The sequence below is a fragment of the Centropristis striata genome, chromosome 22 (assembly GCF_030273125.1).
Source record: "Centropristis striata isolate RG_2023a ecotype Rhode Island chromosome 22, C.striata_1.0, whole genome shotgun sequence".
Taxonomy (NCBI): Eukaryota; Metazoa; Chordata; class Actinopteri; order Perciformes; family Serranidae; genus Centropristis; species Centropristis striata.
The window spans coordinates 9,031,691-9,058,113 of record NC_081538.1 but is presented as its reverse complement, the minus strand read 5'-3'; the positions used below and the strand labels follow the sequence as shown (position 1 = coordinate 9,058,113).

Here is a 26,423-nt window from a genome sequence, read left to right as displayed (position 1 = left end):
CCAGTGCCTTTGTTTGATGTTTGTGACTCGCAGGGTCCCCCTTGTGGTCGAAGGAGAGAAATGAGGCCATCGTGGTGCAGACGGGGGTCTCCCTGGTGCTGCAATGCCGACCCCCTGCAGGGCTGCCTCCTCCTGTCATCTTCTGGATGGATAACAGTGAGTCATTGCATGTGTACATATCTGCACACATGAAACAAAGACACCAGAATCTCACATTCAGTAGAACGGATAAAAAAAAAGGACTGCAGTCCCCCAGAAATCCCATAACTGACCCTATGAAAAACTAAGATCTTGTAAAAATAAACAAGCATTTACATTGATCTTTTTCTCCTCGTCCTTCAGACTTCCAGAGGCTACCGCTGGATCAACGCGTGTCCCAGGCTCTGAATGGAGACTTGTACTTTTCCAACGTTCTCCCAGAAGACACCAGGAGCGACTACATCTGCTATGCTCGCTTCCCTCACACACAAACCATCCAGCAGAAACAGCCCATCTCTGTCACCGTGCTGGACAGTAAGCCAGCTTAATGTTGTGTTGTTTTTTTTCACCTCAATTGACATTTCACCACAAAATTGCAATATGAATCGTTTTATTATAGAAGCTTTGAGAGGCAAGTGAGAAATTCTGGTGATTCAGATCTGGTGATCCTAATTGTTTTGTGTTTTTATAAATAAACAAGTGAAGAAAAAGGTGTTTTTCCAGTATAAACAGTTGCTTCAGATGTAGCACATTTTCATTCCTATTTTCTGACTATTATTGTAAAACATTTATATGATTTATATGATTTCCCCTTAATACAGTAATTTATTTCTCATTTATAGATTTTTTTGGATCTTGCATTACTACCTTTACCTCCGATGAATGTTTGTGCTGTTAAAGTGTTTCTAGCAATAGCACAATCCCCACAGAAATTCTGTGTGTATACCTGGATTGTGTCAATGTCTTTTTTGCGGCAACTCATTTTAAGTGAAAAAGTAAAGTAACACATTTCCTGTTTTCTTTCCTAGCTTTGCATGCTTATGATGTTCTGTTATATTACAGTGGAAACAATGAATGAGACTGTGGCTGCTTTATACAATATCACTGATTTCTTTAGTGGTGAGTGCTGCTGGTTTATTCCCATTCAGCTCCCTCAGTATGAACCCAGCCCTGTTATTGACTCCCTGGCCTAACCAAACCCAACACACACTCACCTTTAACTTGACTCAACCCCTCCTCTGTGACGACATTAACATCCCAACCTTATGTACATCTCCTGATGCAAATTAAAGGGTCTAATTATAGAGGTTTGGTCTATATTGATAAAAAATGACTAATGCATGCTAAAAAAAAACAGCAATATCCATCGCTTCATTGTGCAGATAACATATGAAAGATGTTTTGAGCACCCTTCAAAGCATGCATAAATTAAATGTAAGCTAACTGCCTCTCCCCTCCCATCAGAAACACACTGATCTCATGATCTGCTACATCAAGCACACACTCAATGATCCAAGATGGCCACATATGAAGCACAATATGAGTCTTGTAACACGGCAATCCTCTTCCTCCACCTTCTGAATCGAAAGAGGATCATTCCTTATTTTCTGACCTTTTGGGCAAAGGAATGTTAAAGAGATTTAGATCCTTCCATTACAAACTTCTGAGGGATGTGTCAGGGGCTCGGGGGTATGCTTTCCACAAAGATGAGACCCCCATGTTGCCATAGCAACAAACCAAAGGCTACTCCTCTTAGGGAGATCCCTCTCGCTCTACGATTCTGAGATACAGCTCTAACAGTGTGAATCAAGGCTTCGAGACAAAAAAAACCCTACATTTTGTTGGGTCATCACTCACTATCCCTTCTATCCACTTCTGTACGTTTCTGCTACCCTTCCTTCATGAGAATATGAATTTTTCACCCAAAAAGGAGGAGAAGTGTTATGTTGCAGTGTGGTTCTGATCTGGTTGTGTGTCCTCATGTGTTCAGACAGCCCAGAAGGAGAGCGGCGCCCTGGTTTCATGTTGCCTCTGGGCACCACCAGCACCAACATGGTTCTGAGAGGAGAGACTCTGGAGCTGGAGTGCATTGCTGATGGCTTGTAAGTCGGCATCTGCTCTATTTCTAATTGACATGGTAGAATTTTTTTGGTATTATACAGTGTGCTTTACAAGAATATGTCAAGGAATTCAAAAGTTTTTGACAGAACCAAATCCAGAAATAGCACCGTTGTATGTGCTTCTGTGACAGGCCCACTCCAGAGATCTCTTGGCAGAAGGATGGTGGAGAGCTGCCCAACAGCAGGATATCCTTCCTTAACTACAAGAAAACGCTGAAGGTTTCTGATGTGACTGAAGCTGATGGTGGAGACTACCGCTGTACAGCCACAAACAACCTGGGCACTGCATACCACATCATCAAGGTCACTGTCAAAGGTACGCAGGTTTATTTTCTCAAATTTGAGCTCATGGGTAGATTATGCAACAATATGCCCCTCTGCACAGACATGCAAAGACCCAACGACCAGACTGACTTAGTTATTTAGGTTGTTTTTGTTGCGGTTTTGTGACTTTGTAGTTGTTTTTTCTCCTGTGGTTGTTTTGTTGTCTTGAATCTAGTCAAATCTGCTGAGCTCATGTTTTCTTTGCTCTGGCAGATTCATCCAGTCACTCTCCCATTCAGAAAGGTTTTCATAAGGCAGGTTTGATACAGTAGTCATGCTTCCACCTACCACCACCGATTTTCCGAATAAATTCTGACATAGCGAACATTTAACTGCCGGTCAAGACGAGCTGACATGAAAGAATAATAAGTTATTGTAAGCTCTGTAAGTTGTACAATTAGCTACCTCAATTTTGTTGCTTTTTTATCTCTTGCACAGCCTCTACTTTCTCTTATCTAATCTATTTAGATCAGCCTACAGCATTACATTACACTGCAACCTTCTGATGAAAGTACGTTCATGCAGCTTTGTTTATTCGCTCTAAACCAGTCGATGGAAACGTTCCTGATTTGCATTCTCATTTATGAGACATTTCAAAATTTTGCTTCAAAATTTGCTCCGACTTTAATGGAAACAAAGCAAATGACTGCTACCAGTGCAACTCACAACACTCAGATCGTGAAACGTTGAACATTGGTTTTGTGCGTCTTTGCAGCTGTTTAGCATCTCTTTGTAGTTGTAGGTTTCTTTGCGGCCATTTTGAGTCTCTTCCTGGTTCGTACGGTCTCTGACTGACATTTTGTAGGCTAAGGCCAGGTTGAACCGTGACACTTTGGGCCCCTGGACCAGAAGGCCTGTTTAGCAATCCGTCTATTGGTCGCATGTTTTAGGACTCAGAGAGCAAAACAAATTGCACCAGAAGCTGCCAGAACTGCAAACATTAAATATTCATTCACACTGGGATAGGTAGTACTAGCAACACTTTGAATCTGATGATTTCCTGTAGTTTTAATGTTAGCATGAAAAGAAGTTTAGACAGCTTTTACTGATGTTTTAATCTTAGAATTACATGGATATTTCTGGATTCTGGATGGTATGTGCATCATGTGGTGAAAAGCTCAGTTTTCTCCATTCTCTCAAATCTTGCTGCATCTTCCCTGTTTCTGTTTGACATCCACAGCTGCTCCTTTCTGGGTCAGCGCTCCCAGGAACCTGATCCTCGCCCCGAATGAGACCGGCATTCTGACTTGTCGAGTCAGTGGAGAACCCAAACCCAAGATTAGCTGGTTTGTCAATGGGGTCCCCATACAGAGTGAGTAAAATGAGACCTTGCATTCAAAAAATAGCAGATACTACATTTATGCTCAGTTATATTCAAAGCATCTGGCAGCAGCAAATATAAAACATGCCAAGTTGCAGTGGGGATTGAATTCCCAATTCTAGTGTTTTTCTAGTACTTGGTATTCTCTAGTTTCACATAATGCAGAATTGTTATGTGCTGGTTTCGACATACACAATACTAACGATGCAGTTGAAGAACTTCTGATTTGGACCATCTATCCTGTTTCTAATCTTGTACTAGACGTACCTGAGGACCACAGTCGGAAGGTGGATGGTGACACTGTGATTCTGAGCAATGTGCAGTCAGGGTCCAGTGCTGTCTACCAGTGTAATGCATCCAACGAGTTCGGTTACCTTATGGCAAACGCTTTTGTCAACGTTCTCGGTGAGTTTGTCCGTTTTGCTGGACTAAAAGTTTTCTGTAACTTTGGGAAGTGCAGGTCAGTGTGTGAGGGAGGAGAAGCTGATTTAGATAATGCTGTGCTTCTTCCCACAGCCGAGCCCCCGAGGGTGCTGACTCCACCCAACAGAGTTTATCAGGTCATCACCAACAACCCTGCGTTACTTCACTGTGCCTCCTTTGGTTCACCAATACCAACCATCACATGGTAAGATCCACATCAGGTTTCTATGGGTGCATCAGTGAACCCAGTGAGAATCAAAGGCCCCGTTTACACGAGGACGCTTGCGGGTAAAAACGACAAAATATTTTATCGGACATGCCGATATAAATGCCGGAATAAAAAGTGAAGACACGACGCCACTTTTGCATCTTCTGTTCACACGGTCATCATGTAAACGGGGCCAAAGTCCTGTCATTAAAAACCTAATGTTTGCTGTTTCCTTGCAGGTTCAAAGACAGTCAGACCAGCGTGAAGAACGGGGACCCATATGTGATCCATGAGAACGGTACATTGGAGATCCATGTGGCCCAGCCTTTAAACAGTGGGAAGTACACCTGCATCGCCACCAACAACCTGGGGATCAAGGAAAATCATGTCTACCTGGAGGTTAAAGGTCAGATATGGAGATTGGTGGTTAAGGCCTTTCACACCAGGGATAAAACTAAATAAAAATATGGAATATTTGTTGATGATTGTTTGCATTTAAACCTCTTACACCAAGTCCAACAATATTCATGTTTCCCAGATGTTATTTTTAGGTATGTTGATTTGATAATCTTTATTTTGTTTGTCATAGAGGACACTATCAAGCGATATCCATATTATTTGACGTATTAACAGAACTGATATCTGGGAAAATCCAAGCAAAAGTCATTCCATTGTTTGACTTGGTTTTATCGTCATCCAAATCCATGGAAATTTAAACATGAGGGGAAAAAACTCACTGAGGAATACAAGTTTCAGATTCAGTGTGAATAAACTCAGATGGACAGGCTCCAATTTTTAAACCCACGTGCAATGTACTCCCGCAAATTATTTGTGTTTCGTCTGAAGAGGCCAACGCTGGGATGGCTCAAAGAGAGATTATATTTTAAGCCTCCATTACTCATTTCCTGAATCTTCCAGAGCCAACCCGCATCCTGAAGCAGCCAGAGTACAAAGTGGTGCAGCGAGGAATGAGCGCTGTGTTCGAGTGTAAGGTCAAACATGACCCATCTCTTGTTCCCACCATGACCTGGCTCAAAGACAACGGAGAGATGCCCGATGATGAGAGGTACAGAGACCTTTTACTCGTAACGTTACACCACAACAAAATACACACTACATGTAATTTGGAGACGAGAAAAATGGGTAACACTTTATAATAAGGTCCTTAATAACCATTAATTAACAAGTAATAAGGCATTGTTCTCGCTTTAGATCCGGTAGTTGCAAAAAGCATAGTTAAGTTATAGTTAACTTATAATAGATGAGCAATAAAGTATATTTTAATATCAATAAGCAAACAAAATAAGATGAATAAAGGCATGGCAAAGACATAATGGGTGGGTCATGGGTGTTTGTAATGCCATTATTAACACTTATATAAGCTTATAAACACACAATAATGTTAATAAGCATATTGTAAGGACTTACAAGGGCCTTATTGCTTGTTAATTAATGGTTATTACAGGGACCTTAATATAAAGCGTTACCGAAAAATGTATCTCTGATACTCTCATCAGGTTTGAGGTGGACACAGACAGTCTGACCATCAAAGATGTGACAGATGGAGATGAGGGCACCTACACCTGCATCATGAACACCACCCTGGACCAGGACTCAGCCAGCGCCATGCTAACTGTCGTAGGTATGTTCAGTGCATTTAACCCTTTATCAGGCAAAGAACTATATTTGGTAACTTCAGGTAATATTTCGAGAAAAAAGTTGCAAATTTACTAGATTAAAGTGGCAAATCTACAAGAAAAAAAGTTGCAGATTTAAGAGATTTAAAGTGGCAAATCTGTGCAAAAAAGTTGGCGATTTACAAGAAAAAAGTGGAAAAAAAGCAACTTTTTTTCTCCCAGATTCACCACTTTAACCCTTAATAGGGCACTCGTTGAAATACTTGAAAATTCCAAATTTCAACCCTAGAGAATATTGGAGGATATTACATACAGCCAGAATGTGTAAAAAAAAACATACAAAAATGATATTTTGAGAAAAAAGTTTACGAGACAAAAGTGGCAAATCTACAAGAAAAAAATGCGCAGATTTATGAGATTTAAAGTGGTGAATCTGGGAGAAAAAAGTTGTTTTTTTTCCACTTTTTTCTCGTAAATCTTCAACTTTTTTCGCGCAGATTTGCCACTTTAAATCTCTTAAATCTGCAACTTTTTTTCTTGTAGATTTGCCACTTTAATCTAGTAAATTTGCAACTTTTTTCTCGAAATATTACCTGAAGTTACCGGATATATTGTTCTTTGCCTGATAAAGGGTTAAGAGTCTTGAGTCGTACTCAACAGGTTACCAGAGGTCTGGATTAGGGAGTGTGGAAACCACACAATGTAAATCAAATGTCAAACAAAATCTAATGAGCTCTTCCTTGGTCCATGCTACACCCCTCCACAAAATTTCAGAAAATTGCGCCAGAAATGTTTCTGTAAACCTGCTGACAAACAGACAAACCAAAGAAAAACATAACCTCCTTTGTGGAGGTCAATGTTATTTTTTCAACAGTTTAAAATTTCAGCAACAGTGCATATCAGTTATAATCAGATTTTCTCTCACATTAACAGTATTTCCCTGCTTTTCTGCTGTTTCTGAGATCTGTCACTAACATCTAATCTCTTGTACTTTACTCTTGCTTCTCGCTGTCTCAGAGGCGACTCCCACTCCAGCTATTGTCTACGGTAAACAATGTCCACAGACTGGGTTATTGTAGCTTTCATCGTCTTCCCCCAAACCATCAATTTCTGTTCATAAAACCTTCCATTCCACCTTTATTTTATGTTGTTTATTCTGTTCATATTATACCATTTGGAATGAATTTTGGTTTTTTTTAGTAGCATTTTACAGTTTAAAGAGTTTGATTTCATTGTGAAGAACACTGCCTCGGCACACTCAGGTGTTTTCACTTAACCTGCCTGATTAGATGCCTTCTCAGGTGTGTGAGCTGACTGATTGCAGAGATCTAATCAGCCAGAAGTGAAACACCTGTTTAAATGTGCCTTCTCTTAAAATGTTAAGTTGCACAAAAAAAAAATCACCTTTTAAAACAAGGTTTTCTTTACAAATTGTAAAATAAAATGTGCAAGCTATTTACTGTGTATCATCGAATGAAAATATATTAAGTGATATATTTATTCATAGTTCAAATCTGTAAATTAACTTTCCTTCAGTGTTTTTCAGAAAATAAAGTCATAAGTCATAAATCATAAGCTGTTAAGCTGCTGTGGGCATCACAGTAAATGACCCTACAGCTAAAGTCTTTTTCTGTGGACTTGCTGTCATTAAAAAGCAGAGAGTTTTAATTTTTCTGCGGTGCCGGGCTTCATGTTGTGTTTTCAGAGGTCCCCGACCCTCCGACTGACCTCGAACTGACCGACCAGACAGAGAGGAGCGTTCAGCTCACCTGGATCCCTGGGGACGAACACAACAGTCCCACAGAGAGTATGAAATGTTTAATAAACTACACTACACTTTCCAATGCCACCCTTAAATTAGGCCACGTTCAGACTGCAGGCGAATCTGATTCAAATCAGATTCCTACTCAAATCCGATTTTTAGGGCTGACTGTCCACACTGTTTTTATCAAGTGTCCAAATGGGATATGGCTCTGTTCAGACTGGGCCACATTATTGACTGATCTGACAGGTTGCCATAGTAACGGCGTCAGAGGGTCTGACCCGATGCCGCGTAGAGTGACGTCACGGACAGTCAAAACCGATCTGAGTGTTTGGAGCGGTTCAGACTGAGACACATCTGTCCAAATGCGATCTGAAACTACCTCCCAAAGGTGGTTTCGATCCGGTTCGCAAAAATCGGATTTCATGTGATTTGTGACTGTTCAGACTTCAAAAGAGCCATCCAGTTCCAATCTGGATGGGCTAAAAATCGGATTTTGGCTGGCATTCTGAACGCGGCCCTAGACACTGAAAAATCCACATTAAAAGAAAATGGTGTGGAGAAGTTTAGACACAGTTTAGGTTTCTGCAAGCAGCAGTGAGCCTACATGGCTAAACATACACAGAATGCCTCAAGAAATATTTTCCCCCCCGTTTCTTCGAGGCAGTGTCTACACTTAATCTTTTTTAATCAATGTTCCCCAGAGTTTCTGATCCAATACGAGGATCTGCTTCACCAGCCAGGAGTTTGGATCAACCTGACGGATGTTACTGGTACTAGCACCACAGCGCAGCTAAACCTCTCTCCATACGTCTACTACACCTTCAGAGTTCTGTCAATGAACCGGGTTGGCTACAGCGAACCAAGCCAGCCCTCAAGCCAGTACAGAACCAACCCCGCAGGTGATCCACGGAGTCATCCTCCAGAAAACTCAGCAGCAATATTTAATATACTCAAAAAAATTCACTAATCCATCACTAAAACCATTTTTTGGTTTTCGTAGCTCCTGATGAAAACCCATCAAGCGTTCAAGGAGTTGGAGAAAAACCTGACAACCTGGTCATCACCTGGACAGTAAGCTGTCATTTTTACAAAGTTAATGAAAGTTGGAATATTTCACTTCTTTTCCAGCAACTGACAAATATTTTCTGTGCAGCCGCTGACTGGATTTCAGGCTAACGGGCCAGGTCTGGAGTACAAGGTGCAGTGGAGACAGAAGGACGTAGACGAGGACTGGTCCTCAAAGACGGTGGCCAACGTTTCCCAGTTCACCGTTTCAGGAACTCCGACTTATGTGCCCTTCGAGATCAAGGTTCAAGCTTTGAATGATTATGGAAACGGCCCAGACCCGAAAATAGTGACTGGATACTCTGGAGAAGACTGTGAGTGAACTCATTTATATGCTTTTTAGACTTGTAAATGTTTATTTAGTCTACATTAACTAGAACTAGTGGAGATTACACTTAAATAATGCACATAAGGCTGCTAGAATTTCAGATTTAAGTGTTGACTCTCAGTGCGAGCGGTAGTATGGGCAAAAAAAAAAATCACAAATGAGAGATTCAGTTGTGCATTTAAATATTTTTCTTAAGGTTTGGTTCACATGGATTGGAGTCTGATGTAAATCCACTAAATTCAGTGCCCATATCACTGTTTTCCCAGCTTTCTGCCACTTTGGATTAAGGATTTAATCCAATAAACATGCAAAACAGATCAGTCTGTTTTAGTAACTAAAAGTTAACTGCAAGAACTGATTTGATTTTTTTTTAAAGTGAGTGCAGATATATATAGAGAGAGTTGAATTTAAAGTTTAGTATAAAGTAAAGCCCCGATGCAGTTCCAGAGCCACTGCAGGTCTAATCAGCCACAAGTGAACACACCTGCGTGGACATGCACTGTCTTAAAAGGTTTTGTTAAACAAAAAATACTTTTTAAACAACAAGCTTTTCTTTACAATATTATAAAAGAAAAAAAAATGCAAACATCCTCCTGTGTATTTTAATGAGATATAAGATTTTGTATTAACAGCAGTGATATGTTTGTTCTTAGTTTAAGTCTGTTAGTTCAAGTTTATTCCATGGTTATTTTCAGAAAATTAACCATTGGCATCAGAGTAAACAACCTGGCATCTCATTACTACATTATCACATTACAACAAAATATTTTTTTTTGTGTTCATTTTCCAAGCTTTCTGACCAGTAAACAAACAGATATCTGTCTCAGTAAATAAAAGTGAATTTTAGTGAAAAAGAACTGAATTTGAATGGTGAGAAATTATTACAAATTACAAATGAATGTGTAAGTACATAAAGAGTTGGATCTTCAGCGGGAATAAGGTGCAGCTTCACAGCCACTGAATAAAAATGTTTAATGGAAATCAGTTTCAAAGTAAGAACCTCAATTTCAAATTATGCTCTTCAGATTTTCTTTTCAGAGTTTTTCCAACATAATTATGAAAGTTGGACACTGCAAAATAAAATATTGCAGCTATTCAGATGCAATTCAGATACATGTTCACATTTACAATAATTGACCATTGACTCTGATCCTTTTTGCTTGTTTTAACATTTTTCATAAACTTGTGCAGTTGATGTCTGCAGAAGTAAAGTTATATTACTTCCTGATAATAGTCTGGGGACTTGAAATTAATCTTAATTAACTGTTTCTCTCTGATTTGTCTGTGCAGTGCCTCTGTCTGCTCCTGAGAGTGTGCAGGTGATGGTTCACAACAGCACACTGGCTGAAGTCCACTGGGAGCCTGTTGCTTCCCCCTCAGTCAGAGGGAGGCTTCAGGGTTATAAGGTAATGTTTGATAAATGGTCATTTCTATAGCATGACTTTGCTTGTTGCTTATAGTTACTGCCACTACTTTGCATGTCATGTTGGTGCGTGAGTGACAAAACTTGCACACACACATGCATTTGATAAGGTTTACACTAAACATTAGTGATGGGACGGACTACACTGCAAAAAAAGAAAAGTTGGTTGAACGCAAAATTTCAAGGCAACAAACTTTGATACAATTTTAATTTGGACAATATAAAACTTAATATTTTAAGTTTTGTTTTTGAGTCTGCTCAACTTTGAATTCAGATTTTTGACAACTCAACTGTAAGTTGTACTAACTTATAATTTAACATTGTAATAACTTTTAATCCTTACTTCTGCAATGTGCTGAATTGGCACGATTGTAACGCCTCTATGAAATGTCAGCTAATGTTGCAACCACAATTTTGAGTTAGCATTGATACGCTAATGGCTACTCTTGTAGCTGTAACAAGTAGTGCCGCTAGCATCAGTTAGCCGCTAGCTTTCGCTAATGTCCGAATTTAACCGATTTCACGCATTTCACAACAAAGAAATAAGAGTTAGAAGAACTATTGTGCCTTAATATAAGTACCAACAACTCACAAACTTGTTTTTGAGCATACAACTGGCTTTCTTTGTTGTGCTAACTTACACAATTGCCCTCAATGTCAATAATTTATATTTCCAAGTTTTACCAACTTAAATCACTGTTTTAGGCCAAAAAATACAAGTTGGCTTTTTTGCAGTGTATGCAGAGGCTTTGGAGCGTGTGTCGAGAAATCCAGGAAGTCTTTCATGAAGTGTGTATCGAGGCTTGTTTCTTTAAGGGCGATTGACGTCATTGATGAGGTTTGAAGCCTCGCTGGTTCAGGGAATAGTATATATAAACGTGATATGGATCCCCACAACATTGAGTCCAATCACAGTGGCAAAAATATTCTTTCTTAATAAAAATGTATAAAGTCATCATCATCACCCCAGTATTCATAAACACAACCACTGTCTAATCTTTGGAAAACACTTAAAACAGTTTTAACAAACATCTCCTGTCCTATTGGATTTTTTCAAATATTGATTGAAATCATACTGACACGTTGTTTTTTACATTAATAGACTTTTACCATTACCCATAAATTAATCAAAAAAGATTAAATGAAGGAACCACACAAAGTCAAATTAAATTGTTCTTGGCAGTGATTATTCTCATGCTGATGACACTGCTGCAGACAGACAAGAGGCCATCACAAACAGTTGAAATGACAATAAAGGTTTTGACCATCAGGGGGGTTTGTGAGCACATGAAGCCTCGAGAAATGAACCTTTTTTTTAACCAACTGGAAAAGCTCCAAGGCTTCATGGGGCTTCATCTGGACATCACTACTAAACATGAAACTCTATAGTCCCTCATCACTGCTTAACTGTGAAGATACACCTCAAATTAATCTCAAAATGCACAACTCAGACCTATATAAGTATCTGCACAGCATAAGTTCAACATGTGCTTCCAAAGGATAGAGAATCTGGAAAATATACATTTCTCAAGATTAAATTATGACCTGGCTGGAATTTGGGGACCTGGAATATATATTTTTTATATTATGAGTTGATGTGATGTTTCATTTATTTGGTCCATGTTTTAAAGTCATGAGTTATTCTGGTTATATTACCTGAAAGTTGACACAACAGGTTATACATTTCTTTAAAGTCAGGTTTTTTGGCTGACAGCTGGAGGGCGGCCCTACACACAGGCCTGTATGTGACTGACTGGACCTATTTCTACCTTTGCAATGCTTTCCTGTCTTCAAACACATTGTGAGGGAGACATGAGCAGCACAAACATGTTCTTTTATGCAACCCCACTGCTGTCAAGTTAAGCAAAAAGATCTGTGTAGCTGTGTGACACAGCTGTTTAAATCACAGATATCCTGCTGTATATGTGTATTAAACTTGTTAAATCAAGACTCCTGGTCTGTCTGTGAGCCCACTAGGTCGGCTCGCATCGACTAGGAGCATTTAATAGAAAGGAATCCTATGTGAATCAATGATATAGATAAACAGACTATGAGTAAATGACAGAACTATAGTGCACATCAAACTCTATAATATAAGTACTAACTCCTGGTGTGTTTTCTCTAGGTGTACTACCGACGTGAGCGTGGGTTGCATGAGACAGAGGAGGACACAGAGCAGCAGGAGCAGGTTCTGACGTTCAGTGGGAATCGTAGTGAGGGACGTCTGCCGGGCCTCCAGCCTTACAGCCTCTACAACCTCACCATCAGGGTCCTGAACAACAAAGGACTAGGACCTCCTAGCCAAAGCAAGAAGTTTGAGACACCTGAGGGAGGTGTGTATGGCTGACACGGTTGTTGATGTAAAAATGTTATTTTTATCTTGAAAGTCTGTTATCTTCATTTTTTTTTCTTCTTCATGCCGGACTAATCATCCAATAAAGTTATTTTTATTATAAAGAGTGGGAAAGGGTGAAGAGGGTTTGTCTTACGTCATGTTGGGAACTACCTCTAAATATAAATTGGGCCACCAACCAACTAAACCAGGCTTTAAAAACATTACAACCTCTTTTTGTGTTGTTTCTGCCATTTGATACCTACCAACTAATATAACTGTTTCTACAAAAAGCACTACTAGTACTACTTCTCACCCAAAGCCACACAGAATTCCCACAGAAACCCCTAATGACAGTCTGGAGGGTTGCTGGGATAGGTAAGGCCCTAGAAAACATCCAGAACAACCTAGTAAACCTGTAGCTACACCCTAGCAGCCACAGGGAACCCCATAGCAACCTCCTTGTAATGCACTAGAAAGCTCCTGGAGGTCCCAAGCTACCATCTAGTTACACCCTCACAGTCCTGCGGCTCCATGTTGAGCTCCACAACCATCATGTATTGTTCCTATGTTGTATATCAGTGGTCCTGTGGAAGGTCCAGACCCTAACTGTGGTTCTGTTTTCAGTCCCAGGGCCTCCTTCCTTTCTGAATGTCGTAAAACCTAGTCTGGACTCTCTCACTCTGGAATGGGGCCCACCATTAAGCAACAATGGACGCCTTGCTGGATACACACTGAAATACCAACCAGGTACCAGCTGCCTGACACACTGTTCATTTTCTACACCGTATTATGAGTATTTTCAGCTGTGCAAAGGAAAAACCATGTTGTGCATTCCCAAATTCAACACTTTCTCCTCAAACGTCCTCATTTAACTCACTGTCTCTGCAGTCAACACCACCAATGAACTGGGACCCGTCAAGGTCATGACCTTCCTTGCCAACGAGACCACCATTACTCTGGGCAACCTGAACTCCAGCATGCTCTACAAGTTTTACTTGAGTGCAAAGACAATCAAGGGCTCGGGCCCCATCATCACAGAGGAGGCCCTCACTGTCATGGACACAAGTGAGTTATATTTCAGCCTTCATCGTCATCGATAGCAAATAACAAGCGCACAAGAAGGAAAAGGTCAAATTCGGTGGCATTTGAACAGATTAAAGAGTGCAACCATTAGGTCCTACTGCATTCCACACCTTATATCTTCTCTATCTCTTTCTCTTTTCTCCTCCTTCTGAAGCTCGTACTCAGCCCACTGTAGAGACGGGCAAAGGTAACGCAAGTTTGCCACTGGAAGCCCCTGCATGTTATTCATAATATCAGTAATAGACACAGAAAAGCAGTTTATAGTAGATTTCTTTTTGTTTTAATTATCCCTGCATGTTACTAAGTTGGCATGTCTCAAAATGTCAAAGTAAATAAGTGACAGACTTCCATGTCTTTTGCAAGCAAACCCCGTTTGTGTCCTGTTCTGAGAGAATAGCTTGCACCATAGGTTAAATGACTGGATGTTTTTTAGAATTAGCTGCCCTCTTCCAATGAACACGTTTTCATTCGAAGCCTCATGCATGATGCTTGTGAATGTTTCAGTCAAGCACTAACACACGATATACCCCGCTAATGCTATAAACTGATGGATATAAGTAACTAGATTTCAGTTCATTAATATGCATGCTGCAGTGCTGTGATTCCAAGTTTAATTTGATGCTGAACCAGGTGCTTTACTTCTCCCCAGCATGTCAGTTTCTCTGCAGTTTCACTGTATGCTGTCGACTGTGCTGTGTATGCGTGTTGTCTCACTCTTTTCCATGTTCTTTCAGGCCCTACAGAGCCCCCTCACCCAACCTCCCCCATCACTCAGTCTCCGCATCCCCCAGTACACAAGGGTACAAATACTCCCTGAACCCCATTCTACCTGCCCAAATGTCTGCACATGTTCTCTGCTTTGCAAAAAAATGGTGCATCTCAGCCAAAAGTTTTAACATTAATTTTGTTAATACACTGTAAGACATTTCAGGTCAGTTCAACTTGCAAATGAAGGTTCACCTGCTGCCTTAAAACTGCAAGTTAACTCAACTTAAGATTACCTTTGTTTCAACTCTGAAAATAAAGTTCAGAAGGTTGATTATACTACACTGTTCTAGTTGTCACAATGTTGTTTTTTAAGTTGTCAAAGTTGACTTAACTTTTAATCACTTGTAATCTTAACTTGATACCATTAGTTGAAACAAAATATAATCATAATGAATAAGAATTAAATGTTATATACATTGCATTTGAAATGAAAGAATGATTATAATAGACTATGCATCATACAGCTACATGCAGATGGACAGAAACTCCGGGACACACCTCTGAACTAGCATATAACATGTGGTCAAAAAAAATAAATCTAGGATGTAGCCTACTACTTTATCATCCCAGCAAACCCTTCTCTGATATACTATACTACATACTAAGCTATTTTAAAAAGTAGCCTAATGTGATAAGTTAACATTACATTATTTAAAAACAATATACAATATAAGTCTGGATATTTTATTACATATTGGTTAAGTTACTGCATTTTAGGTTTCATTACATTTTCAATTTAAATTAAGGGCACATTTCATAAATTTTTCACTCATTTACTATTTTATTTGTAAAAAATTACCCCTTACCACTTATGAAAATAAAAAATGTTAAAACAAAACAATGTAATATAAAATGTGTAAATACGGTGTCTTACATCACACATCCTGATTATGACAGAGGAATCTTCTGCAAGGTAGCATGGAAGACCAAGTAGGACAGCTGTTCTTTTGTTTTGGTTCGTGTCCTACAAGAACAAGACAAGAGTTTGTGAATAAGATACCCAAGCCAGAATACTAATTTTAGTACATTAACAAGAAATGATTTCTGTGCAGTACATACCTCCTTTTGAAGACAACTGAGAACACTGCTCACACAATTAATAACAGTAAGTAGTAAGTAAGTGGACTTAACTAAACGGAGCTGTCCTGTTTTACAGTGTAGAAAAAGCAAATTTGGTAAATTTTGGAAAGTTGAGTGAAGCTCATTTCTCACCTAACTGGTACTTTTGTTGGTCTGGTTTTAGGAGAAATAATAAGTCCTAACTGAGATGGCCATTTTTTTGCAACTATATACTATATACTGACCTGTTTCTATTTTGTGGCAGGATGAAACTGCTCTCAAAGCTCTTGTCATATACAAATTGTGATGCTTTCTATTTTATATAGAGACTTAAATAGAATTTTAAGAGTTAAGATTTTTTTGAGAATAATGAAATGGTAATAGTTTCTAATGAGATCTTACCTAATTATTATAATTTGTAGGCACCAGCTTTATCCTAAACTGGCATCTGGTGTTTATTTCTTAATGTTATTTCTACTCACTCCTGTGCTCCCAGTCTGTTCTCCCCTCAAAAACAACAATATAGGTCGTGTGTACAGGCAGCGAAAAACGAGCTAAATTTGCATATTACGCAGTCAGCTACAATGTGTCCACTGCCAGCGAAGTTAAAACGGAGGAAAAGAAAAAAGATTTTTAACTTGTGTTGCTTACATAAGTAACGTGAATCATGTTTTAATGCAACGTTTGTTTTACTAGGTTAGTCATGTCAACCTTGTAACTACTTCACTTCCGACATTTACATACATTTGTTTACTGTTTAAACTGTCTTTTATAATGCCTTACCAGGAATTATTTTGCCCTAAACCTAAGTTCACAGAAAATGCAGCCTTTTTTACAACCGCAGACCATATCTGTACGCATAATGACGTGTGTGCTATTTTTAGAAGGCTAAACTGTACTGCGAGCCGCGATACGTACATATGTGTCGAAATGGGTGGTACTGACACACGACCTATTCTGTTGTTTAGGTTGGAGAAGTTGTTGGTGCTCCATAGCAGTATTTAAAAGGTTTTATTTCATATTAAGGACATTGTACAATTGGTCCATTTTGGATTTAAAACCTCTTGATTTGTTCTTTCTCTCATGTGCCCAGCGCCGCCTGTAGGCCCGGCGTTCGGCAAAGTTAACACGTCCATGTCGGAGGACGGTGCAGTGATCAGTTGGGATTACTTTGGACACCATAAGAATGTTTATGTGGAATATATTGTAGAGAACAGTAAGGCTCCGCTTTGTATTTGCAGTCATCTCGAAAAGTGCATGCATTGATTGGCTCGATCAATCCAGACATCAGAATTGATCATGATGATTCTTCCCTCAGTCTAATTCCTCTCCATCCGCTTCACCAATTCCAGGTAAAGAGGACTGGAAAAAGGAGTTGGTAAACGGTTCACACTGGCATATGATAAAAGGTTTAAAGCCGGGGACGTCCTATAAGGTCCGTGTGGTCGCTAGAGACCCGGCAGACCCGACGGTCCACAGCACAGACGAGGTGCTGGTTTTGGTGCCAGGTGAGGCAGCATGCCTCAGGATAGACCGTCGTCCTGTTTATTATTTGTCTCGTTTTTCCCCATCCTGTTTTCTGTTAAAACACTGTCCCATTATTAGAGATACAATGCTACATTCAGATGTGGATGTACGGTACTGTGTGTGTCTTCGTTAGTGTTCAAGCATGTCGGAAGTCGCCATCAAGTCGGTCTGATGCATGTCACTGACAGTCATCACTAAGAAAGTCCATTATTTTACTGTTGTGGGTTCTTTTTGTCATTAGTGTCTAAACAATCATTGCATATTAACCCTTTTTTTTTAATTCCATTTGTGTTTACAGCCTCTGTTTAACCTCAGTGTTGCCCGGCATGAAGAAGACAAGATATTGCTGTTTTATCAGCCTGGATCAACAGTTGTGCTTATTGATGGTTTCTCTCTGTGTTTGTGTCCAGCTGTACCCAGCCGGCAGGTAGACATCGCCACCCAGGGCTGGTTTATTGGACTGATGTGTGCCATCGCTCTCCTCATCCTGGTCCTCCTTATAGTGTGCTTTATCAAGAGGAACAAGGGAGGCAAATATCCAGGTAGCGCACGCCTTCTCAGTATATACTATAACTTCAAGCGTATTCACACAGACGGATTGGAATGAAAAAAAAATTAAATAAACATGTGTTTAATCTTAAGTGAAAGAGAAAGAAGATGCTCACCAAGACCCAGAGATCCAGCCTATGAAGGAGGATGATGGGACATTTGGAGAGTACAGGTGAGAGATGGAAAAGAAAAAAAATAGGACCATAACATACATTAAGTGTATGAGATTTCTTTTCTTTTTTCATTCGTTGTGTCCTGACTTGAATGTTTATGTAGAACATTTGACCAGACTGCAGAGACACTATCCCCACCAGACTCCATTACCAAACACTCCATAGAGGAAAAAAACAGCACTTCTATTTGTTGGTTCTTCCGAAAAACTCACACTGACATTAATCAACAAAGTCTTTGTACCAGGGCTCCTGACTAACTTTTTTCATCACTGTCCAAAGACAAATTATTCACTTCAAACTGCAGTTCTGTTGCCTTGTTTCCATTAAAGTCTTACCAAATTTTAAAGTGGAAATCTAAAATCTTGCATTTAAGAAAATGTGAATTTGGAACGTTTTCATCAACTGGTTTAGAGCGAATAAACAAAGCTGCATAAACGTACTTTGGTCAGAAGATGGCATTGTAATGTATTGCTGTAGGCTAATCTGTCAGTAAACAGTAGAAGAGATCGCACAAGAGAGAAAAAATAATAAAAAAGAAGTTGCTAATCGGACAACAACCAAAAGAGAAAATATGTCTTCAGGAATTGGATTCAACTGGGCAACTTATAATTGTTCTTTGATGTCAGCTAGTAATCAGTCATGAGTGAACGTATTAATTTATTTATTTTGTTTCCATCTCCAGTTTAGCGCATTAACTATTTTTTCGAAAAAGACAAAGCACCTCAGGCGAGCGTAAAAACTTTTATGCGCATTTCCGAAAGTTTTTGAACTTTGGTTTTTCTCATGCAAATTTTCAAAATTTGCATTGGAATTCGTTGATGGAAACATGGCTACTGTTTAATGCTTCTTGTTCCTAGTCTTTAGACTTTCTCAAGACAAGAGAAGAAGAAGATTACTTTAGCAGCACATTACTGCACCCGGGGAGCTGTGCAGGGGGGTTAGGTGCCTTGCTCAAGGGCACTTCAGTCCTAGACCTGTCAGTACCGGGATTCGAACCGGCGACTCTCCAGTTACAAGCCCGAAAAAAACAAAAATTCCTTTCCCAATCCCAGAGGAATGACTCGTGTCCCATCCAGCTCCTGTGCTAAAGCCCAACATACCTTCACCTTCTCCAATGTTGACCAGCTCTTAGATACCTGGCTGGAGCATATATTTCTTTGTTTTAAAAACTGACCTTTTGCTATTATTCCTGTCCTACCTACTACCTACTATTGACTTTTTTCCTGTCCTGTCCCAGTCCCATGATAAATGGTAAAATTGACTTCCATCTTGCTGGACTCTCACGGAAATCCCATGACCCACAGGATTCCCACATCAGTTTGTCCTTTGCCAAGCGATTTCATACATTCATACATACAGTACATACATATAGTACATACAAGACCCTGTTCATCCCAGAGGCATCTTGGGGATCTGTTTGTCCCAAACACATTATCTGTTATCCCTGGGACAACAGGATGCTGTTAGTCTTGAGCCCTGCTTTGTACAATGCAAAAAATGTCCACTGTACACCAACTGCTCTCAGAACAAGTTTAACACAAATTCCAATCTGGTGACATAGGTTTGGTTTCTTCATCAACTGGACACATTTTTCTCTCAAAATTGAGGATTTTATGACTTACGGCCTTAACTTGGAAACAAAGTAGTAGTAGTGAAATGTAGCATATGTAACTGAACATGAATGTCATTGTGCTTTAAATGTTTCATATGCATGCTTCTGTCTTGTCTGTACGTGAAGGAATAGAAGCTCACTGTGGCCCATGAATATCTTTTCATGTGTCCTTCCATTCTTATCTTTGTTTCCGCGGGTTTAGGTCGATGGAGAGGTAAGACGAGATGCGGTAAAAGCATGCAATTCTATAAACCCCCTTTAAAGCTCTGTCCCTGACTTAAACTAGAAGCAAGAAAGGTTCACTATGTCATCATATTCACTGACATAGTCAACACCATAACCACGGTTACAACATTAACACTTAGTTTAAAAAGTACTGCTCCTACTTACCTAGCTCTCTTCTTTACACTTTTTATACAAATGTGTTAAGCTTTAATTGCAATGGTGTATGAGCTACATTGTAAATATAAGAATAACAATCCGACCTGGGGCGGAAGTAATATTCTGAGAAAAAGATTGGAGTCTAAAGATTAGTCTAAAATTTACAAGGAAAAAAAAGGCAAATCTGCTTGTAAAAAAACAGAAATTCTCTGAGATAAAAAAAGAGAACTTTAAGAGAAAGAATCCTAAATCAGAAAGAAAGAAGGGAAACCCTAACCCCTTTTTGGGTTCCTCTTACAGAAATACCACATGAATTTCACATGTTTCCTTATGTGAAATGTCACACGCTGCCACTGCATTATGAGAAGGAAACAACATACTAATTTGGATCAGATTACAGCTTTTGTGCATCAGAAACTCCAACACAATGACATATAAAAGGATTTGCATGTGTTTTTTTCTTGTAAATTTACAACTATAATTTTGGAATTATGTAATTTTTGGGATGTTTTTTCTTGGAATATGGCCCCCAATACACTTCTTACTTATTGACACTTACATACAAAGTAACAGGCTTCATTGAAAATAGACTTAACATGCACTAGATTCAGACTGTAGAGCTTGCACAGCAAAGATAGGAAATGTCGACCAAATGAAAACATTACCCTGGGGGAAAACAGACATGAAAATTAAAATAAAAGTGCATTTTTGATGATTGCATGTAAAGTGAAAGCATATTGGTTGATTTCATTCCTGAAATGGTACATTATGGGAAAGTACTGCAAGAGACTGAACAGCACGCATTTGCAAAATCCTCTTTAGTGGTGGTCACCAACCCTTAATCTTAACAGCACCCAGACTTTAAAAAGCACTAACACTATACATAATACTATGAAATACTATAGATGTAGCTGAGCTGCTCCACTGTACAAGCACCATGAAGTGCAATGTTTCAGCCGTCCCATTGTTACCAAACTGTGTGTACACAACACAACAGCAATATATATTCTGTCCTATTAGTAGCCTGTATGTGGAATTTGTGCAGTGGAAAAGCCAGATGACTCATGTTAAATGCTACTGCTTGGATAATAGCCTGTCCTCTGCGTGACATCAGGGTTTCTGACCACTGCAGGAAAAAAAAGTTAGACAAACAAAAAGTACCATCTCCTAACCTTCCCTCCAACCTTTTCCCACGTGCATAGTGACACAGAGGACCACAAGCCGCTGAAGGGCAGCCGGACGCCGTCCAATGGGACGGTGCGTCGCGACGAGAGTGACGACAGCCTGGTGGACTACGGGGAGGGCGGGGACGGACAGTTCAACGAGGACGGCTCCTTCATCGGCCAGTACAGCGGCAAGAAAGAGAAAGACACGCACGAAGGCAACGAGAGTTCTGAGGCCCCGTCGCCCGTCAACGCCATGAACTCGTTTGTCTAACGAAGGAGTCGCGGCCCCGGCTGCAACGGTTGCTACGGCCACTCCTTGTCACCCTGGCAAATGTGACCACATCTGGTGGTGACAGTTGCTAAGGTGACAGTCGTTGTGGACACCTTCTTCGACCATGGCGGCTGTCACTCCGGTGGCGCCTCGCCATGGCTCCCTGTCACCAAGACTGCTGACACGCCCTCATCTCCACACCCGCCAGCCCCTGTCACACTGTGACCTCCTCTGATGCACACACACCCAACACGGCAAAGACACCACATCCCCCATAAGCATTGAAGGAAGGTGTGAAAAGAGGGATGTGAGGACTCCGAGAAGAGGGAAGAAGAGAGGAAGCAATATAGAAAAGCAGAAGGAATGTACCAGTGTGTGTGTTAGTGCCATTTGATCTCCTTTGCAACCATACAAAACATGACGTATCCAAATATATATTTTATCAAAGTACACTACATGACCGCAGGCAGGCAAATATGCATTGAATCCCATTCCTAAACATGTGCATGGAGTAAGTCATGATCCTATTAAGCATTGTACCACCTCAGAGGTGAGCTGCGTGTTGAGACTGTATATGGTGCACGCCTATAGCGACTGGGTATTCCTTTTGTTGTCAGTTTTTCTTTCAGTCAGTGTTAAATGGCGTAAGATATATAGAGGAAAAAATGGCGGCAGGGTGTTTGTGGATACTGCTGCGAAATGTGTGACTCAAAGTAGAAGCTAGCATATGTCTTTTTGAGACGGATGAACTGTTTGTACATATGTAATAGAATAAGAAGAAAGCTATATTTCAAGGTCGGGGTTGTCCATTTGTAGTCTTTGTGGCTAGGAACACTTTAAACTCAGCGTTCGGTCACCAGCCAGCCAAGCAGAACTCCCACACTTGATCCAATCAGCCTGTTTCTAGCCTCATGTTTTCTTAAGCTTGTTCTTTGCTTGCATTTTATTTTATTTTTTGCTCTCCCGACCAGTTCCTCCACACCAAGCCTATGCTTCTTGCTACTGAGCACTACCTGAACACAAGCGAAGCTGTGATCGATCCAGTGTCATTGTCAAGTGCTTCCACCCCCGAATCATGACCACTGTGTCAGAACTAACCGCCACCCCAACATTGTCTCCAATAGCATTTCAACCTATGTAATGGCAGAAAAAGAGAGAAGATGCAGTTACATACAATAAATGCACCTGTACAGGGTTAAGTGGTACACACTTTAGTTCCTGGACGTTTTGATTTCGATGATCAAGAACCTCTCAGCACGGTTTCTAGTGCCTTCGTAGAGAACAGTGACTTAGATCCATAGAGTTACATCCCTCTTCATACACAGGACACACCTGGGATCAGGGCAGTTCTTAGGAGTCCATCAATACTTTGCATAATATTCAAAAGAAAAACTTGGAAAATTAAGCTCTCTTTCAGAATGTGTTCCTAAGGGGATGTTCAAACCAAGGCCCTTTTATTTTGAGCTATGTCATCACCAAGTCTTTAAACAGTTTGTTAAACATCCATTTGGGCTTAATAACTTTAAATTAGTCTCTTCTACCCCTTTTTCAACACACATGGCTCCATGCTGGTAACTTTAAACCATTTTGAGCGTTTCAACCAAAAGTTGCAGATCCCGAAATGTTGGTTTCCATCTGGTTCAATTTGATCATCATCCAGCTACTATTTACTTGCATTGTGCAAGGCCGTCTGTTGATGACATCCTTTATTACAGTGGTTCCCCTAAAACTAGTGGGCTAGTTTGCTAGATCAGACTAAAGCTGAGGACACACTACAAGACTTTTGCCAGATTATACCCATGATTACCAGTTGGGAAAAGTCTGCATTAGTCAGCACTAGTTGGGGACAGTTGGCCAGTTGGCACAAAAAGGGGAATAGACCAGACCTCAGTCACAGTCAATCAAACATGTTCGAATTTCTTGAGCAGAATCTGGACGCAACCCAACTGTTAATGTGTTGCCAACAGCCAATGAAAAAGAGAGGCTGCGACACGGGAAATAGCATCAAAAGACGACAGGGAGTAGCAGGAATATCAAAACAACGATGGTTATCATAACACAAGGCCATTTTTTCTTCTTGATGGTTTTTCCAAGCAGTTAGATGCACAGACAACAGCTGATTGTCGTCCATGTTTTTCATTGGTTGTTGGCAAACAACAAATTGGTGCATTTACTGCCACCAACTGGTGTGTTTGTTTATCCTTTAAACTGTCGCCCTCGCGAGAGAGTTGTGTAGTGTGTCCACAGCTTAAGGTTCCAAGGATCATGAATAAATCTGGTTCAAGAACCAGAGCTAATTTGATGAAAAAGGGGTATTTGAGTGTTATTCTGGGGTCCAGGGTTCCTACACAGGGCTGAAAACTACTTTAAAAATGGATTTAGAAAATGACCTGTTTCACAGTTGGACACTGGTTATAGTGGCGAGGAATATTTTTCAGCTGTAGATTGTTTTGGCCTTGTTGACAATCATACACCCACTTATCATCAGCCCGAACAGACCGCCACATCACACCATCCAGCTAAGAATTGAAGTAAACGTGTAGGAAACCTGAGGTCAGAGCAAGAACATGTCTTCATTTCAAAAATTCTCCTCCGAACACATTCACCTGGAGGAGGAGCCGCTGCTGCAGCAGCAACAAACTACTGCCAACCTACTCACAGGTAACTGCCAACAGGAACCAGACTCACCATCTGGTGCAGGCGAATATTGTAGTGTCACTGGTAGCACTTAGAAATGAAGGGGGCGGAAAATGACGTCATGATACTGAATGTGGAAACAAGTGTATCTGTTTATGTGAATGAAAAAATTGCTTGTTTCACTGCAAAATGGTAAAACACACTGGTGACTTTGGTTTATGCATTTAACCTTATATCTGTGTATGTTGTCACGTTCTGAGCGCAGCACTCAGTGAGTTTTCTATTCCTGTAAATGAATGAAGCTTGTGTGCGAATGTGTGTGTGCGTGTGTGTGTGTGCGTGTGTGCGTGTGTGTGTGTGTGTGTGTGTGTGTGTGTGTGCAGCACATGCATGCTACTGTGTTACAGCGTGTGTGATGTATAATATCGCTTTTCCATGGATAACTATAATTTTCAAGAGGAGATACAAGGTTTTCTTTCTCCACGTCTTATGTTTATCATAACTTGCATCAAGTTTTTAGGTTTTGCGATGTGTCAGCTTTCCACGTGTAGATATTTTTGTTGTGTTTTGTAAATAACGGCTTGACTTGAGAGCGTTGAGGTCTGAGGTGAGAGCTTGACCTCAAAAAGCCCCGCTACATTATAGGTAAGAGGGGCGTTGTGTGAGATGAGACTATTTACAGTTTTCACACTTTCATTTGCTGTGAAATTTCTTTTCTTTCATTTTTTTTTTCCTTTTTGAACTTGTCAGGTGAATTTGCTCGCTCAAATGTTTAGCCTATCAGGTATCAAAGGAGATTATTTAACTTGTGACTGAGCTCTTGTGACACCTGTATTGTTTCTGTCTCCGACAGTTCATGCACCTTTTCTGTATTTTTTATAAAATGGAACACACTTTAACAGGATGTGTCATTTCAAACATCTAGTTGAGGACGACATCACGTCGTCCCAAAGCTCCAGATGAAACTGACACGTCCTTTTTAAAAGTGTGCACCTAAAAAAAACAAAAAACTGTCATTTGGAGCATAGAGAAGGATGGCCGGCATGGATGCATCAGCGGACTGGCACATTGGAGAGTGAATACCCTGGAAACAATGTTCTAGTGAACATACAGTAGGATATACAGTATATGATATGATATAATATGACATTCTGGTTAATGTTGAAGCTACATGAGAAGCATGAAAGGCTGTCGAAATGGTTTACTCTACAATATAATATTGCAAAATATTTTGTATTTTAAATGAAGTTTAAAAAAATGAAATAAATGTTGGTTTCAGGATTTCAAATCAGTTGTTTTATTTATTTTTTTGTGGTCATGCATGCTGTGCAACATACAAAGTGTGTGTGTAGCTCCACCTAGTGTATGACAATGAGAGTTCTTATCTGTCAAACAACCCCAGAAAGATGAAGTTAAGCCTTTGAGGATTAACATACATCTGGTGTATGTTCACGTGGCATCTCTTTTTTTATTCTCATACTGGAAAAGCTTTATCTTAGTTTTTCTATATGGTTTATTTCCAAACAGAAGATCAAAGATATACCGGCTAACTTCTAAGATGCAAGTTTAAGGATTCAAAATTCAAAGGGTTGATTTGTCATATGCTCATACAGTATGTGCAGTCATTGAAATAAGATTTTCAAATATAGAATGTAACTTTGAATGCTATAAAAAAACAAATACAAATGTATATTATGTACGTTAAAGTGAGAAGGTGGACTGTTCTGCCTATAATCTTTTCTTCAACCCTCTTTATCCAAAACAGTCACACTGTAGCTGATTAAATCATATTAATGCTTTTTATATGCACTTTATTGATGTATTATTGTCTATGAATATTGAGCTCTGGAAAGGTTTACTTTTTATGAAAGAATTTGGATGTATGAATATTAAATTTCATACACATGAACCAAATAGAATTGTGAATAAAGATTTTGACATCAAATAATTATTTTTTAAAAAGTGGTAGAGAGTAGATTAGCAATAAATCATAAAAATTTACTCCACAGTTGTTGTTTTTGGGAGAGACCAGAATAAATGTCCCAACATTCCTCTGAGCTCTCAACAGAAGGGTGCAGCTTTCTGCGAATGATAATAAATCAGATAAAACCTGTGAATCATTTTAAAGTCTATTTGACTTTGTCAGTCAGAAAAAACTTGTCACAATAGCCAAATTGTCTCCCAAGATCTATTTCCTCTGCAGCACATGTGGACAAATGATATTTCATCCACCCGTGTAGCTGCTGTCTGGAATGTGCCATTAATAATA

General features: G+C 39.8%; 1 protein-coding gene across 5 annotated transcripts in view; it reads left to right on the top strand.

The window, feature by feature from the left end:
- nrcama (neuronal cell adhesion molecule a) overlaps positions 1-25,207 on the top strand; it is a 73,374-nt gene extending 48,167 nt beyond the window's left edge. The window contains exons 7-32 of one of the 5 annotated variants that reach the window (XM_059326116.1): positions 34-156; positions 343-513; positions 1,970-2,081; positions 2,231-2,415; positions 3,604-3,735; positions 4,006-4,149; positions 4,261-4,372; positions 4,615-4,781; positions 5,294-5,441; positions 5,893-6,017; positions 7,030-7,059; positions 7,718-7,819; positions 8,479-8,676; positions 8,778-8,848; positions 8,931-9,156; positions 10,461-10,576; positions 12,719-12,926; positions 13,553-13,675; positions 13,817-13,993; positions 14,166-14,198; positions 14,746-14,811; positions 16,932-17,054; positions 17,191-17,346; positions 17,776-17,907; positions 18,008-18,086; positions 21,283-25,207. In XM_059326116.1, the coding sequence (XP_059182099.1) occupies positions 34-156; positions 343-513; positions 1,970-2,081; positions 2,231-2,415; positions 3,604-3,735; positions 4,006-4,149; positions 4,261-4,372; positions 4,615-4,781; positions 5,294-5,441; positions 5,893-6,017; positions 7,030-7,059; positions 7,718-7,819; positions 8,479-8,676; positions 8,778-8,848; positions 8,931-9,156; positions 10,461-10,576; positions 12,719-12,926; positions 13,553-13,675; positions 13,817-13,993; positions 14,166-14,198; positions 14,746-14,811; positions 16,932-17,054; positions 17,191-17,346; positions 17,776-17,907; positions 18,008-18,086; positions 21,283-21,517 (3,494 nt within the window). In that variant the 3' untranslated portion in view covers positions 21,518-25,207. The remainder of the gene's footprint in view (positions 1-33; positions 157-342; positions 514-1,969; positions 2,082-2,230; positions 2,416-3,603; positions 3,736-4,005; positions 4,150-4,260; positions 4,373-4,614; positions 4,782-5,293; positions 5,442-5,892; positions 6,018-7,029; positions 7,060-7,717; positions 7,820-8,478; positions 8,677-8,777; positions 8,849-8,930; positions 9,157-10,460; positions 10,577-12,718; positions 12,927-13,552; positions 13,676-13,816; positions 13,994-14,165; positions 14,199-14,745; positions 14,812-16,931; positions 17,055-17,190; positions 17,347-17,775; positions 17,908-18,007; positions 18,087-21,282) is intronic. The other 4 variants (XM_059326114.1, XM_059326115.1, XM_059326117.1 and 1 more) reach the window with 4 other exon arrangements.
- The last annotated feature ends 1,216 nt before the right edge of the window (positions 25,208-26,423 follow it).